This window comes from Anomaloglossus baeobatrachus, chromosome 1 (genome assembly GCF_048569485.1).
Source record: "Anomaloglossus baeobatrachus isolate aAnoBae1 chromosome 1, aAnoBae1.hap1, whole genome shotgun sequence".
In the NCBI taxonomy this organism is placed as follows: Eukaryota; Metazoa; Chordata; class Amphibia; order Anura; family Aromobatidae; genus Anomaloglossus; species Anomaloglossus baeobatrachus.
The window spans coordinates 658,509,042-658,525,993 of record NC_134353.1 but is presented as its reverse complement, the minus strand read 5'-3'; the positions used below and the strand labels follow the sequence as shown (position 1 = coordinate 658,525,993).

At 48.3% G+C, this 16,952-nt stretch overlaps 1 protein-coding gene across 5 annotated transcripts in view; it reads right to left on the bottom strand.

Moving 5' to 3' along the window:
- Positions 1–2,179: 2,179 nt before the first annotated feature.
- Positions 2,180–16,952, bottom strand: part of THOC5 (THO complex subunit 5) — a 112,969-nt gene continuing 98,196 nt past the window's right edge. For all 5 annotated transcript variants that reach the window (XM_075319972.1, XM_075319973.1, XM_075319974.1 and 2 more), the window contains 3 exons: positions 12,303–12,418; positions 10,624–10,814; positions 2,180–2,498 (listed from right to left, as the gene is read on the bottom strand). In XM_075319972.1, the coding sequence (XP_075176087.1) occupies positions 2,435–2,498; positions 10,624–10,814; positions 12,303–12,418 (371 nt within the window). In that variant the 3' untranslated portion in view covers positions 2,180–2,434. The remainder of the gene's footprint in view (positions 2,499–10,623; positions 10,815–12,302; positions 12,419–16,952) is intronic.

The following is a 16,952-nucleotide window of genomic DNA, read 5'->3' as shown; positions in this document are numbered from 1 at the left end:
GGCAGAGCTTGTGATCCAAGTGGATAGTATTTACCAAAAGTGGTCCTGGTAAGAACAGCCATGGGTGATCAAGATATTCTACACTGGAAACACCATAAAACTCTTAATTTCCCTGCATCATGTTTATTAAGTATTCATGATACTTTTTTGTATTCACTAAACAGGTTTTTTTTTTGTCAGAAAGGAGATGTGACTTAGGCCCCTTTCACATTGCGTTTTTCTTCTCTACGTCCACAGGTCCCGTTGTGGCATCCGTCCGGACCGCCCCTCCCCCACTATGCAAAGTGTGCTCCGGACGCATGCACCCGACAGGGCCATTCACTGTTATGGAGCGCACTGTGTTAGCGTGTGCTCCGTTTTGTGTCATTTTGTGCACATATACGTTTCTGCAGACGGACACCCGAACGTAGACCACCTACGTTCGGGTGTCAGTCTGCAGAAACGTATATATGCACAAAACGGAGCACAAGCTAACGCAGTGCGCTCCATAACAGTGAATGGCCCTGTCGGGCGTATGCGTCCGGATCACGCTTTGCAGAGTGGGGGAAGGGCGGTCCGGATGGATGCCACAACGGGACATGTGGACGTAGAGAAAAACGCAGCCGCCCCTCCCCTCTAGTGTGGAGGTTGAGTGGCTGTGACATCAGCATCTTGCACCTTGGCTGCAGCCATCTTTATGAGGAAGGCTCACCACATTCTGTGTGTGCACATATCATTTGTCTTGGCTCCTTTTTGGTGTTTTTTTTATATAGTTCTTTGTGGATTTTCAGAAATAAAACGCAAAACATATCCTAAATTTACCACTATCACGAAGTACAGTCTCAAAGTCACTGGGATCCATTGAAGTGGTCCAGAGTTATAACCTCAAAGTGACACTGGTCAGAATTGAAAAGAGAAAAAAAAAAAAAGGCTCGTCATGAAGGTGAAAACCAAGCTACGGGGTGACTAAAGGCTGCTTTACACGTTACGACATCGCTAAAGCGATGTCGTTGGGGTCACGGAATTTGTGATGCACATCCGGCCGCTTTAACGATGTCGTTGTGTGTGACAGCTATGAGTGATTTTGAATTGTCGCAAAAACGTTCAAAATCGCTCATCGGTGACATGCCCCCCTCTTCCCAATTATCATTGCTGTTGCAGGTACGATGTTGTTTGTCGTTCCTGCGGCAGCACACATCGCTATGTGTGACACCGCTGGAATGATAAACATCTCCTTACCTGCGTTCACCTGAAAAGGAGGAAGGAAGGAGGTAGGCGGCATGTTCCGGCCGCTCATCTCCTCCCCTCCTTTTCTACTGGGCGGCGGTTCAGTGACGCTGCTGTGACGTCGCTGTGACGCTGAACGAACCGCGCCCCCCCCCCCCCCCTTAGAAAGAAGGCGGTTCGCCGGCCAGAGCGACGTCGCAGAGAAGGAATGTGCATGTGACGCTGACGTAGCGAAAATGTTCGCTATGGCAGCAATCACCACATATCGTGCCACCGACGGGGGCGGGTGCTATCGCACGCGACCTCGCTAGCCGATGCTAGCGACGTCGCAGCGTGTAAAGCACCCTAAAGCCTGCAGTTTCCTGGAACCCTCACACTCGCCATGCTGCGTTTCAGAGAGATCTAAGATACTCCAGCCTCGGGCCATATCAGTGCATGAGCACTCTACCCCAGAAGATACCTGGAACACGAATGTTCACAATGCCTTGTTCCAGGAAGTGATTCCAAGCTCTCTCTGTGCCACACTTGAGATACCCCCATCGCGCCTTTCGGGACGAGAAAGGAACACAGACCCCTCTTGCACAGAGCAATCTTCTGGTGGTCACACATTCTTCAGAGAACCCCCCCTCACCCCCGAGGTCTGTACTGACACTACCAACATCCTGAAACAGAACCCGGCAGCAACGTCTCCCAAGTAGGTAGCTACCCCCTGGTCTAACAAAGGCCTGTAGGTCTTCTTCCAAGGACTGGAAACCACTGAAGCGGGGAGGAGAGGCAGATCCTCTTTTTCTCTATGTGGTACTGTCTTGGGACTGGGAAAAATGTACTTACAGACTAGAAGTCACCGTTGCTGACAAAGAAAAATAGATTAACTTATGGCTGTTAGAAAATGGCTGATTCTTGAGTCACAGACTAAAGAAAGTCTGGAGCAAGAATGGACGAGCTTACAAAATAAAGACTCCACACTAATACATACTATAAGTCAGATTTTTATTTTTAGCTAAGTATGCACAACAAAATAATTGGAAGAAAACTCCACATTTTTTGGAGGATCATTGCAATTTATAAAAGGCTCGGCATTTCAGTCAATCACCAATATTGCAACATTAAAAACATTTTCCAACTTGAGTTTAGTCCATTATTTATTTCACACTATTATGCGAACGGTTTCCAATAATGCGGTGCTGGGAAAGAAACTGCTATGCAAATAAAAACTGGGATGAATGTTTCAGCGGTGGCTGAAAAATCCTTGTGGATAATTATACTTGAAAGGCTTCATACGGCTCGGTCCTCTGTGGCAAACAAAGAGGAGAATGAAGAGAAGAATGCAGAATTAATTCCCATTCAGCAAATAAGGGCTCCTTTATTTAGGTTTTGTTTTTATTAGCGCTACAGGACAGTTCTGGAAAGCTCTATAAGGCTATGTGCACACAGTGAGTCTTTATTACAAAACGTTAACGCGTTTTTTTTAGTGCAGTTTTGTCACAAAACTGTATGCAAAACCTTATGCCAGCAAAGCCAATGAGAATTCTGAAGTTTTATGCACATGTTGCTTTTTTTCCCTTGCAGATTTGCAGCAGATAAACTGCAGCATGTGAATTCTTTCAGCATTTTTCCCCCTCAAATGCATGAAAATCACAGGGGAAAATTTTTTTTAAAAAAAATTCAATAAGTAAGAGCATTTTTTTTCTACCAGGAGATGCAGATTTGGTGCAAAAATGTCTGCACCAAATACTCAGCGTGTGTATATAGCCATAAAGTGGCAACACTCAAACCCTTCATTTTACCAAAACCAGACTTTAATCATCATAGAACGTTAAGGATATTTTAGATCTTGGGAAAAGGAGTAACATATTATATTAATTTCCCCCTGAATAATTGATTATCAAAAGGAGATGTGTGCCCTTGATAAATCAATTTTTGCTACACAGATCGTTCAACAAGTTGTTTACAAGGTGCCTACTCTTTCCTGAAACCCTAGAGATCAGCTGTAACAAGTGTCAATTCCATACCAGGTTTGTCAAACTCAAGGCCCGAGGGCCAAATCTGGTCCACCACCTCACCATGTGGCCTGGGGCAGAGGCGTAACAATCATGGTCACAGAGGTCGCGAACACGACCAGGAACGGGGGTGCAGGGGACTTGCAGACCTCAGCGCCTACTTCAGCTGGATGTAAGTGACATCATGCATTACTATAGCAAGCACGCAGATGTCAGCTGCCAGCCTCTGCGCCAGCTACAGAGGACACCACGTGGGAGCCAGGGAAGGAGAGTAAATTTTATTTTATGATTTGGAGACAGAACAGTGAATATATGTACCAAGTAAGGCCAAGGATAAGGGACATATACAATAAAATGGGGGACATATGCACCAGGAAGGCTGATATATACACTAAGATGCAAAGCATATACACTAGAATGGACCTAGGATGGGGCATATATTCCAGGATGGAGCACACACATACCAGGATGGGGAAAATATATCCCAGGATAGGGGACATATATACCAGGATGTGGCCCAGGGTGGGGGACATATTTACCAGGATGTAGCCAAGAATGGGGGGGGGACATATTTACCAGGGTGTATCCCAGGATGGGGGACATTACTACATAATGAAGAGGGAGGGCGGCAACTCATATGTCTTTATAGGACTTAAAATGCTACAAGGGCCCGTGCATCTGACCAATACATAGGGTAAGGGGGCAGGTCCAAATTTTGCAGGGGGCCCTATGACTCTAGTTATGCCACTGCCCGCTGGATCTATATCAATTCCAGTTGATTTTCCTCATTCAAAACTATCTATAGATAGAGTTTGTAATGAGAAAAATCAACTAGAATTGATATGACATATGTTATTCATGCCATTCTTGATGAAGAGATGAACCGCGGACGGGTAGTGTGCACCTTTGTGTGAGTCTCACCACAATTCCTACTCCAGTGTCTGTTAGAGTAAGATTTGTGCTGTAGCGAACACTGCCACTTCTCATGAATTTGACAAGCCCCTGTCCCAGTTTAGCCCACTTTGCCAGAGCTGGGTAAAGAAGGGAATTTTGTTTACTTACCGTAAATTCCTTTTCTTCTAGCTCCAATTGGGAGACCCAGACAGTGGTGTATAGCTACTGCCTCTGGAGGCCGCACAAAGAACTACACTTAAAAGTGTAAGGCCCCTCCCCTTCTGGCTATACACCCTCCCGTAGGAGTACAGATTCCTCAGTTTTAGTACCAAAGCAAGAAGGAGGAAAGCCAATAACAGTTTCAAAAACAAATTCAATCCGATAACACGATCGGAGAACTTAAGAAACAACATGAACAACATGTGCACCCGAAAAACGAAACCCTAAGAACAAATAGGGCGGGTGCTGGGTCTCCCAATTGGAGCTAGAAGAAAAGGAATTTACGGTAAGTAAACAAAATTCCCTTCTTCTTTTTCGCTCCTAATTGGGAGACCCAGACAGTGGGACGTCCAAAAGCAGTCCCTGGGTGGGTAAAAAGATACCACATGAACGGGCTGTCAGACAGCCTCTTCCTACAGGTGGGCCACCGCCGCCTGAAGGACCTGTCTACCTAGGCTGGCATCTGCCGAAGCGTAGGTATGCACTTGATAGTGTTTGGTAAACGTGTGCAGACTCGACCAGGTAGCCGCTTGGCACACTTGCTGAGCCGTAGCCTGATGCCGCAATGCCCAGGACGCACCCACGGCTCTGGTAGAATGGGCCTTCAGTCCAGATGGAATCGGAAGCCCAGCAGAACGGTATGTGTGAAGAATTGGTTCCTTGATCCACCGCGCCAGGGTGGATTTGGAAGCTTGCGATCCCTTATGCTGACCAGCGACTAGGACAAAGAGCGCATCAGAACGGCGTAGAGCCGCCGTGCGAGAAATGTAAATCCTGAGTGCTCTCACCAGGTCCAACAGATGTAAACCCTTTTCAAATTGGTGAACTGGATGCGGACACAAAGATGGTAAAGTGATATCCTGATTGAGATGAAAGGAAGAAACCACCTTGGGAGAAAACTCTGGAATTGGACGCAGTACTACCTTGTCTTGGTGAAACACCAGGAAGGGAGATTTGCAAGATAACGCCGCTAGCTCGGACACTCTTCGAAGAGACGTGACCGCCACAAGAAAAACTACCTTTTGTGAAAGCCGAGAAAGGGGAACCTCTTTCAAAGGCTCGAAAGGCGGCTTCTGGAGAGCAATGAGAACCTTGTTCAGATCCCAGGGTTCCAATGGCCGTCTGTAAGGAGGAACGATATGACAAACTCCTTGGAGAAACGTGCGTACTTTAGAAAGCCGTGCCAAGCGCTTCTGAAAGAATACGGATAGCGCGGAGACTTGACCCTTAAGAGAGCTAAGCGACAAACCTTTTTCCAACCCAGACTGCAGGAAGGAAAGAAAAATTGGCAATGCAAATGGCCAGGGAGAAAACCCTTGAGCCAAGCACCACGCTAAGAATATCTTCCACGTTCTGTGATAGATCTTAGCTGAGGATGGTTTTCTAGCCTGTCTCATTGTGGCAACAACTTCATGAGATAAACCTGAGGCCGCTAGGATCCAGGACTCAATGGCCACACAGTCAGGTTCAGGGCCGCAGAATTCAGATGGAAAAACGGCCCTTGAGACAGCAAATCTGGACGGTCTGGTAGTGTCCACGGTTGGCCTACCGTGAGATGCCACAGATCCGGGTACCACGACCTTCTTGGCCAATCTGGAGCGACGAGTATGGCTCGATGGCAGTCGGACCTGATTTTCCGGAGAACTCTGGGTAACAATGCTAGAGGTGGGAACACATAGGGGAGTCGGAATTGCGACCAATCCTGAACCAAGGCGTCTGCCGCCAGTGCTCGGTGATCGTGAGACCGTGCCATGAAAACTGGGACCTTGTTGTTGTGCCGTGACGCCATCAGATCGACGTCCGGCGTCCCCCAGCGGCAACAGATCTGCTGAAACACGTCCGGGTGAAGGGACCATTCTCCTGCGTCCATGCCCTGGCGACTGAGAAAGTCTGCTTCCCAGTTTTCCACGCCTGGGATGTGAACTGCGGATATGGTGGACGCTCTGCTTTCCACCCACGTCAAAATCCGTTGGACTTCTTGAAAAGCTTGGCGACTGCGTGTTCCCCCTTGGTGGTTGATGTACGCCACCGCCGTGGAATTGTCCGACTGAATCCGAATCTGCTTGCCTTCCAGCCATTGTTGGAAGGCTCGCAGGGCAAGATAGATTGCTCTGATTTCCAGAACATTGATCTGCAGGGTGGACTCTTCCAGAGTCCACATCCCCTGAGCCCTGTGGTGGAGATACACCGCTCCCCACCCTGATAGGCTCGCATCCGTCGTGACCACTGCCCAGGACGGGGGAAGGAACGACTTTCCCTGTGACAATGAGGTGGGGAGAAGCCACCAACGCAGAGAGTCCTTGGCAGTCTGAGAGAGGGAGACAGTCCTGTCGAGGGACGTCGATTTCCCGTCCCATTGGCGTAGAATGTCCCATTGTAGAGGGCGCAGATGAAACTGCGCGAACGGGACTGCCTCCATTGCTGCTACCATCTTTCCTAGGAAATGCATGAGGCGCCTCAGTGAGTGCGACTGGCTCTGAAGGAGAGATTGCACTCCAGTCCGTAGCGAGCACTGCTTGTCCAGTGGAAGCTTCACTATCGCTGAGAGAGTATGAAACTCCATGCCAAGATAAGTCAGAGATTGGGTCGGGGTTAGATGAGACTTTGGAAAGTTGATAATCCACCCGAAACTCTGGAGAGTGTCTAGTGCCACCTTCAGACTGTGTTGGCATGCCTCTTGAGAGGGTGCCTTTATAAGCAGGTCGTCTAGATACGGGATGACCGAGTGACCCTGCGAGTGCAGAACAGCTACTACTGCTGCCATGACTTTGGTGAAGACCCGGGGGGCTGTTGCCAGACCGAAAGGTAACGCTACGAACTGCAGGTGTTCGTCGTGTATGACGAAGCGTAGGAAACGCTGATGCTCTGGTGCGATCGGCACGTGGAGATACGCATCTTTGATATCTATTGATGCTAGAAAATCTCCTTGAGACATTGAGGCTATGACGGAGCGTAGGGATTCCATCCGGAACCTCCTGACTTTTACGTGTCTGTTGAGCAACTTTAGATCCAGGACGGGCCGATACGATCCGTCCTTTTTTGGGACCACAAACAGATTGGAGTAAAAACCGTGACCTTGTTCCTGAAGAGGGACGGAGGTCACCACTCCTTCCGCCTTTAGAGCGGCCACCGCCTGCAACAGAGCATCGGCTCGGTCTGGTGGTGGAGAAGTTCTGAAGAAACGAGTTGGCGGACGAGAACTGAACTCTATCCTGTACCCGTGAGACAGAATATCCCTCACCCAACGGTCTTTGACGTGTGACAGCCAGATGTCGCCAAAGTGGGAAAGCCTCCCACCGACCGCGGGTGTGGGAATCGGAGACCGCAAGTCAGGAGGACGCCGTCTTGGCAACGGTTCCTCCGGCTGTCCTTTTTGGGCGTGACTGAGACCTCCAAGAATCTGAGCGTCTCTGGTCTTTTTGAGTCTTTTTTGACGAGGCGAATTGGGACCTGCCCGGTCCTCGAAAGGACCGATAACCAGACTGACCCTTCCTCTGTTGGGGTCTGTTTTGTCTGTGTTGCGGTAAGGATGAGTCCTTACCCTTGGAGTGTTTGATGATTTCATCCAAACGCTCTCCAAACAATCGGTCACGAGAAAAAGGCAAATTGGTTAAGCACTTCTTGGAATGAGAATCTGCTTTCCAATGTCTCAACCACAGGGCCCTACGCAAAACAACGGAGTTGGCTGACGCCACTGCCGTGCGGCTTGTAGCGTCAAGAACAGCATTAATCGCGTACGACGCGAATGCCGCCATTTGCGAGGTCAATGGTGCTACCTGCGGGGCAAATGCACGTGTGACGGAGTCAACTCGCGCAAGCCCGGCTGAGATAGCTTGGAGTGCCCATACGGCTGCAAAAGAAGGCGCTAATGACGCTCCAATCGCTTCATAGATGGATTTCAGCCAGAGCTCCATCTGCCTGTCAGTGGCATCTTTAAGTGCCGCTCCATCTTCAACTGCAACCAAGGATCTAGCTGCAAGCCTGGAAATTGGAGGATCCACTTTTGGACACTGGGTCCAACCCTTGACCACCTCAGGGGGAAAAGGATAGCGTGTATCTTTAAGCCGTTTAGGAAAACGCCTTTCAGGATAAGCGTGGGGTTTCTGGATTGCGTCTCTAAAGTCAGCGTGGTCCAGAAAAGTGCTTAAAGTACGCTTAGGGTATCTGAAATGGATTCTCTCGTGCTGCGAAGCTGACTCCTCCACAAGAGGAGCTGGTGGGGAAATATTTAACATCTTATTGATGTTAAATATAAGATCATTAACTATGGCGTCACCCTCTGGTGTATCTAGATTGAGAGCGGTCCCAGGATCAGAATCCTGATCAGTTACGTCCGCCTCATCACCCATAGATTCATCTCGCTGGGATCCTGACCATTGAGATGAATGTGAAGGCCCGTCATAGCGAGCCCGCTTAGGCTGCCCGGGGCCATCGTCCGAGTCAGAGTCTTCACCCTGAGGTGTATATGCCCGTCCCGGAGCTTGGAGCTGAGGGGGACCAGGGGGCAATGATTGCACAGTGTCCGTGGCCTGAAGTACAGGCCTAGCTCGCAATGTGTCAAGAATTTGTGACATAGTGAGAGACATTCTGTCAGCAAAAGCTGCAAACTCAGTTCCTGTCACCTGGACAGCATTCACAGGTGGTACACCCTGGGTCACGTCCAGCAGAGGTCCCGACTGTGCAAGCGCCGCAGGGGCCGAGCACTGCACACAATGGGGGTCCGTGGAGCCTGCCGGTAGAAAAGTCCCACATGCGGTGCAGGAAGCATATAATGTCTGTGCCTTGGCACCCTTGCGTTTTACGGACGACATGCTGCTGGCTCTCTGCAATGTGAGAGAGTCTATAGCCAAAGGGCGACCAGCGCTATGCAATACAAAGTATTTGTAGAAACAAAATACTAAGAATACTACTGGCACAAGAGGGGGTGAGCCCTGAGGGCTGCTTACCGCCCGCTGAATAGCGGGTAAGAGGCTGCAGAATTCCTTGTCTGGGTCTCCCCGGCTCCCCTCTGCAGCTCAGCGTGTCAGCAGGAATGGCTGCCGGCGTCTGTGGAGAGGGGCGGTCCGTGGGAGTTCCCAAACAAAAGTGCGGGAAACAGTGTCCCCTCTGTGCCGATTGTGAGGGCTGGAGTATGTAAAAACGACTCCAGCCCTCGGCGCTGATGCACTGGCCAGCGTCCCGCCCCTCTCCTGACTGGCAGGTCTGGGGGCGGGAACGAACGGAAGCAGGCCGCAAAAGCCGGGGACTCGAGTTATCAGCGCGGCCGCCGTAAAAGCGCGGGCCGCGCTGAAGTCCCCGGCGCACCACAAGTGCCAGCCGCGCCGCAGTCCTAGCGGCCGGCGTGACCGATTCCTAGACGTGGCCAGCGTCCCGCCCCTCTCCTGACTGGCAGGTCCGGGGGCGGGAACGAACGGAAGCAGGCCGCAAAAGCCGGGGACTCGAGTTATCAGCGCGGCCGCCGTAAAAGCGCGGGCCGCGCTGAAGTCCCCGGCGCACCACAAGTGCCAGCCGCGCCGCAGTCCCAGCGGCCGGCGCGACCGATTCCTAGAAGTGTGCCTGCTTCAGTGAAGCTGAATGAGGCCATGGCACAAGCGCCGTAGCGCTGATGTCCCCCGGCGCACTACAACACCCAGCATGCTGCGGTGTGAGCGCCAAATGCACGGGGACACAGAGTACCTTGAGGAAGCAGGGCCATGTCCCTGATGTACTCCGCTCCATCCAGCATCTTCTCCAGGGGCTGTAGATGGAGCACGGTCTCAGTGCCTGGAGACCAGTAAATCCCACTTCACCCAGAGCCCTGTAAAAAGGGATGGGGAAGGAATCAGCATGTGGGCTCCTGCCGCCGTACCCGCAATGGGTACCTCAACCTTACAAACACCTCCGACATACAGTGGGGTGAGAAGGGAGCATGCTGGGAGCCCTGTATGGGCCCTCTTTTCTTCCATCCGACATAGTCAGCAGCTGCTGCTGACTAAAAACAATGGAGCTATGCGTGCGTGTCTGACCTCCTTGCGCACAAAGCTAAAACTGAGGAATCTGTACTCCTACGGGAGGGTGTATAGCCAGAAGGGGAGGGGCCTTACACTTTTAAGTGTAGTTCTTTGTGCGGCCTCCAGAGGCAGTAGCTATACACCACTGTCTGGGTCTCCCAATTAGGAGCGAAAAAGAAAAAGGCATAAGAAAACCAAAAGCCACATCATTATAGCATAATCACCCACTGCGCCAAAGTTATGTGACTTGTCAAAGCTTTTTATGCCAGAGCATTGGCTTAATATATTTTATGAATCAGGCCAGTTATTGATACCTGACTAAACGAAGACAGATCTTCTCTGGAGTAAATTCATGTGGACCCTCGACACTGTTATCATGGCATTCAGTCTCCAAGTAGACATCCAACAACATGCACAATCGCTGAAGCTGATTTGTCAGAAGCTGAAAACCCGGGGAAGGTCCACTGAGTTCCTTGTAGAAGACATTGATCTCACTTTCCATAACCTTTAAAGAAATGGATAATCAGATTAGATATATACATAAAAATGAGCAGCAGTTAATACGGACTGATTCATGAATAGATAGGTTATACAGATCTCGCAGGTGATGCTTCTGGACGCAAGGAAGGAGCCCAACAAATAGCTGTTGCTGAAACTCCAGGATTCAGTGAAAATGTCCCTTTGTTGAACACTTCAGATGCAGCTGTCAATAAATATCACAGCACCCAAGTGGTTAGAATGCTGGGAAGGATATGTAGCATGTGCCAATGTGTCGTCACGACAGAGGGGTGCTATTAGACCCCGCCAGAGACTCATCCCACAAAAAAGAAGAAGCCCTCACACAATTCCACTTACGGGAGAATAAAAAGATATAGCTCACAACATGGTGCCCCAAAACCAAATGATTTACATAAATAAAAAAAATAATAATATTTCATAATATATATATATATATATATATATATATATAATAAATTAAAATATGAGTATTGTGTATAAATTAAAATGTAAAAATACAACACATCTCAAAAAAAAACCAACTCAAACCCTCATAATATGGCTAATTGATGTAAATATTAAATGGCTATGGGTTTTAGAACAATGATGTGAATATTTACAGTAAGTGTTACTAGTCCTACTGTGATCGGGGTTACTGCGCACTCACCCTTCTCACAAGGACTTTACAGGGAGAAGGAGCACTACAGAGCTCCAGTTTGGAGGCTCTGTGATAGCTGCTCTACAACCAGCCTCTTGATACATTTCTAACAATTTATTCCAATGGACTCTGGCTAAAGACCAACATATGAAAAACTGCACAAAGTAATTTCATCCTATTCCTTTAAAGAGGTTGTCCCACGAACAAAGTTTATTTCAATCAATAGATCCTGGAACAACAACTGCATGAGGTTAAAAAAAAAATGTTCCTGTGCTGAGATAATCTTATATATGTGCCCCTGCTATGTACTGTGTAATGGCAGTGTCTGACTGTACAGGGACATGATCTAATCATACCACTTCTCCTGGAAAGGAGAGAAAGTAATAAAGTATACAGAAATTACGGACGGGATCACAAATAATTCTCTCTTTGAGGTAAAACATTTAATATTAAAAAAAAAAGCGGACAGGGAAATGCATTACCTCACAAAAAGAATCCACTGTGATCCTCTGCTGTTATGTCTTTATACTTGCTCTTATGCCCTCCTCTGCCCAGGAGATGTGGTATGATCAGGTCATGTCCCTGTGCGGTCAGACACAGCCATTACACAGCACATAGCAGGAGCACATACATAAGATCTTAGCACAGGAACATTTTTTTTTTTTTTTTTTAAAACACTTCCGGTTGTGGAACTTATTATTTTTCCAATATCTATTGATTAAAATTAACTGTTTGTGGGAAACCCCCTTTAAGTACTTGGACATTTAGTTGGCGCTATATATCATGTCACTGTCACACAGTCTCAATATTTCTAATCGTCAACAACAGTCTACTTACTCTGATGTTCTCATCATTTCTGGAACTACGCTCACCCTTCCAGTTCAGGCAAAGACTAAACAATGGAGGGATCAAGCAATAACTAGGGTTAAGAACGACTGCTCCATGTAGTTTAGCTGCAATAGAAGTTAAATACGGTTAAGAAGTCTATCTACGAATGAAACTGCTCAAGACAAAGAATTAATAAGTTCATCTCATAGTGAACATAAAAGCCTGGGAGACAAATACCATCAGTGAGATTAAGATGAAACAGTCTGCACATATTAGAACTGGCAGTAGTGTCACCGAATAAAAATAGCATAAATAGGGCTTATTCTCAGGGTAGGGCTTATTCTTGGGGAAACACGGTTGGGGGAAAATTTGCCTCAAAAAGTGCAGACAACCCCTCTTCCTTCCTACTTACCAAACCACGGGTATCTGAATAGCTGCCAGGTCCTCCTGCGATCTTCGGTTGGCGCTCCCAGCAGGCATTCTGCACGCCGTCCTCTGCTTCTGGCCGATACACACATACCACATCCAGCGATTGCTTCCGGCCAGCAGAGAATCCTGGGAGCACGATGATCTGCGAGTGGAATACATCGATGTGTTCCACCGCCGAGTCCTCCATGCTCCACTGCACTGCGTCCCAGGTCCTTATGCTGGGCAGAAGCAAATCGATATCGCTGTATCTGGTGAGTGTGTGATCTGATCTGATGTGTGTGGGTGTGTGATCTGAAATCTGGTTGGGTGTGCAATCCACTGCAGGTCCTCACGTTCGGTATCTAGTGAGTATGATCACAGGGTCTTCTGTCTTTTCTCTTTTGGGGGTGTCTGCTTTCTATAATGAAGTGTCCTGCAATATTCTTTCACCTTTTTAGCTGCATGGACACTTCATTATTGAACCGCGACCAGGGCTTATTTTCAGGGTAGGGCTTAAATTTAAGCCTTATGCCAAACATTATGAAAACTCCTGCTAGGGCTTATTTTCGGGGAAACAGAAATCTACTGGAAAACACATAAGGAAACAGGCTAGAAGTGCGTGAAGACCGGTCAATACACTCAGTGTAGAAATCACTGATACCCCCTAAAAATCTCACTGTATGAGATATTAAAACTTATCCTTTAATGAATTACAATAAAATATTTTTGACCCGGTGTCAACTATTGCTTAATAAAGATTTCCTGAGACCATGAACTAGAATCAACAGAACAAAGAAACAAAAACCCAACGTCTAAGGCTATGTGCGCACTAGTGCGTTTTTCCCGCGGAAATTTCTTGAGAAATGTCTGCAATCTTTGTGCAGACATTTCCCAGCAAATTCTATGGTAAAAAAAAAAAAGCTGTGCGCACTGGTGCGGATTTTTCTCAAGAAATTTCCTTGAGAAGAATTTCTCGAGAAACTTTGAGAAAATGAACATGTCCATTTTTTCCGCAGGTACCCTGCGGATTTCGGCAGTACAGCCTGCAAAAATCCGCAGGGAACCAACCGCGGGAAAATCGCGGCAATTCCGCGGCTATTCCGCGGCAAATCCGCGTCAAATCCGCATGCGGATTTGGTGCGGATTTTTTCCGGAGGTCCGGAAATCTTTCACTCCCAGAAGTTTCTCAAGAAATTTTCTTGAGAAACTTCTCATTTCTAGTGCGCACAGAGCCTAAGTATACTTCATTTTTTACAATAAAACGGAGGTCTAAACGTGTTTCGTTGCTGTAATAGCAACTCATCAGGAGACACAAACAATTTATACTTAAAAAAAAGCCCTAAAACCATTAGTGGGTCTACGTATTCTCTGTTACACCCACTAACGTGGCACACACATTTAATATATGGGGGCACCCTTCCAGAACTATTTAAGGCGCACAACAGTACTTCACTATATACCCCATATTGCCACCAATCCAAAATTCAACAACACAGCTTTAAATTGCCCCTAACCCAGCACTCACTAATATTAATGCCCCATCTATAATAATGCTTCACCCGCTAATTAATTTTTATAGGATCAGTATGCTGATGGAGTGCAGACCCATTCTTATGATTTTAGGGTTTTTCTGTCTTCAAGTATAAATTCTTTTTGGGTCTCCTGAAGAGATGCTATTACGACAACGAAACGCGTTGATACCATTTTGTGAAATTTTTTGTGAAAAATCTGGTATACTACAACAATGGGTTTGTGTGTTTTGTTGATACTAATTCCTAGTCTCAATAAATAGTCATTAGGCATTAAGCAATAGTTGACACAGAGTCAAAAATGTTTTAATTGTTGCTCATTAAAAGGTTAAGTTTTAGCAATATCCAATACAGTGAGATTATAATACACAGTTTGCTTCATCCAAGTGCATCGATTTAATGAAGGGAATTTTGCTTACTTACCGTAAATTCCTTTTCTTCTAGCTCCAATTGGGAGACCCAGACAATTGGGTGTATAGGCTATGCCTCCGGAGGCCGCACAAAGTATTACACTCAAAAGTGTTAAGCCCCTCCCCTTCTGCCTATACACCCCCTGTGCTCCCACAGGCTCCTCAGTTTTGGTGCAAAAGCAAGAAGGAGGAAAAAGAATTATAAACTGGTTTAAAGTAACTTCAATCCGAAGGAATATCGGAGAACTGAAACCATTCAACATGAACAACATGTGTACACAAAAAAACAGGGGCGGCGCTGGGTCTCCCAATTGGAGCTAGAAGAAAAGGAATTTACGGTAAGTAAACAAAATTCCCTTCTTCTTTGTCGCTCCATTGGGAGACCAAGACAATTGGGACGTCCAAAAGCAGTCCCTGGGTGGGTAAAATAATACCTCGTAAGAGAGCCGTAAAACGGCCTCTTCCTACAGGTGGGCAACCGCCGCCTGAAGGACTCGTCTACCTAGGCTGGCATCCGCCGAAGCATAGGTATGCACCTGATAGTGTTTCGTGAAAGTGTGCAGGCTCGACCAGGTAGCTGCCTGACACACCTGCTGAGCCGTAGCCTGGTGCCTCAAAGCCCAGGACGCGCCCACGGCTCTGGTAGAATGGGCCTTCAGCCCTGAGGGAACCGGAAGCCCAGCCGAACGGTAGGCTTCGAGAATTGGCTCCTTGATCCACCGAGCCAAGGTTGATTTGGAAGCCTGTGACCCTTTACGCTGGCCAGCGACAAGGACAAAGAGTGCATCCGAGCAGCGCAGGGGCGCCGTACGAGAAATATAGAGTCTGAGTGCTCTCACCAGATCTAACAAGTGCAAATCCTTTTCACATTGGTGAACTAGATGAGGACAAAAAGAAGGTAAGGAGATATCCTGATTGAGATGAAAGGGGGATACCACCTTAGGGAGAAATTCCGGAACCGGACGCAGAACCACCTTGTCCTGGTGAAAAACCAGGAAAGGGGCTTTGCATGACAGCGCTGCTAGCTCAGACACTCTCCGAAGTGAAGTGACTGCTACTAGAAAAAACACTTTCTGCGAAAGGCGTGAGAGAGAAATATCTCTCATTGGCTCGAATGGTGGTTTCTGAAGAACCATCAGCACCCTGTTCAGATCCCAGGGTTCTAACGGCCGCTTGTAAGGAGGAACGATGTGACAAACCCCCTGCAGGAACGTGCGTACCTGTGGAAGTCTGGCTAGGCGCTTCTGGAAAAACACAGAGAGCGCTGAGACTACCCTTAAGGGAGCCGAGCGACAAACCCTTTTCCAGTCCAGATTGAAGGAAGGACAGAAAAGTGGGCAAGGCAAAAGGCCAGGGAGAAAAACCCTGAGCAGAGCACCACGACAGGAAAATTTTCCACGTCCTGTGGTAGATCTTGGCGGACGTTGGTTTCCTAGCCTGTCTCATAGTGGCAATGACGTCTTGAGATAACCCTGAAGACGCTAGGATCCAGGACTCAATGGCCACACAGTCAGGTTGAGGGCCGCAGAATTCAGATGGAAAAACGGCCCTTGAGATAGCAAGTCTGGTCGGTCTGGTAGTGCCCACGGTTGGCCGACCGTGAGATGCCACAGATCCGGGTACCACGACCGCCTCGGCCAGTCTGGAGTGACGAGGATGACGCGGTGGCAGTCGGCCCTGATCTTGCGTAACACTCTGGGCAACAGTGCCAGCGGAGGAAACACATAAGGGAGCTGAAACTGCGACCAATCCTGAACTAAGGCGTCTGCCGCCAGAGATCTGGGATCTTGAGACCGTGCCATGAACGTCGGTACCTTGTTGTTGTGCCGGGACGCCATGAGGTCGACGTCCGGCACCCCCCAGCGGCAACAGATCTCCTGAAACACGTCCGGGTGAAGGGACCATTCCCCTGCGTCCATGCCCTGGCGACTGAGATAATCTGCTTCCCAGTTTTCCACGCCTGGAATGTGAACTGCAGAGATGGTGGAGGCCGTGGCTTCCACCCACATCAAAATCCGCCGGACTTCCTGGAAGGCTTGCTGACTGCGTGTGCCGCCTTGGTGGTTGATATATGCCACCGCTGTGGAATTGTCCGACTGAATTCTGATCTGCTTGCCTTCCAGCCCCTGCTGGAACGCTTTCAGGGCAAGATACACTGCCCGTATTTCCAGAACATTGATCTGAAGCGAGGACTCTTGCTGGGTCCACGTACCCTGAGCCCTGTGGTGGAGAAAAACCGCTCCCCACCCTGACAGACTCGCGTCCGTCGTGACCACCTCCCAGGATGGGGGTAGGAAGGATTTCCCCTTCGA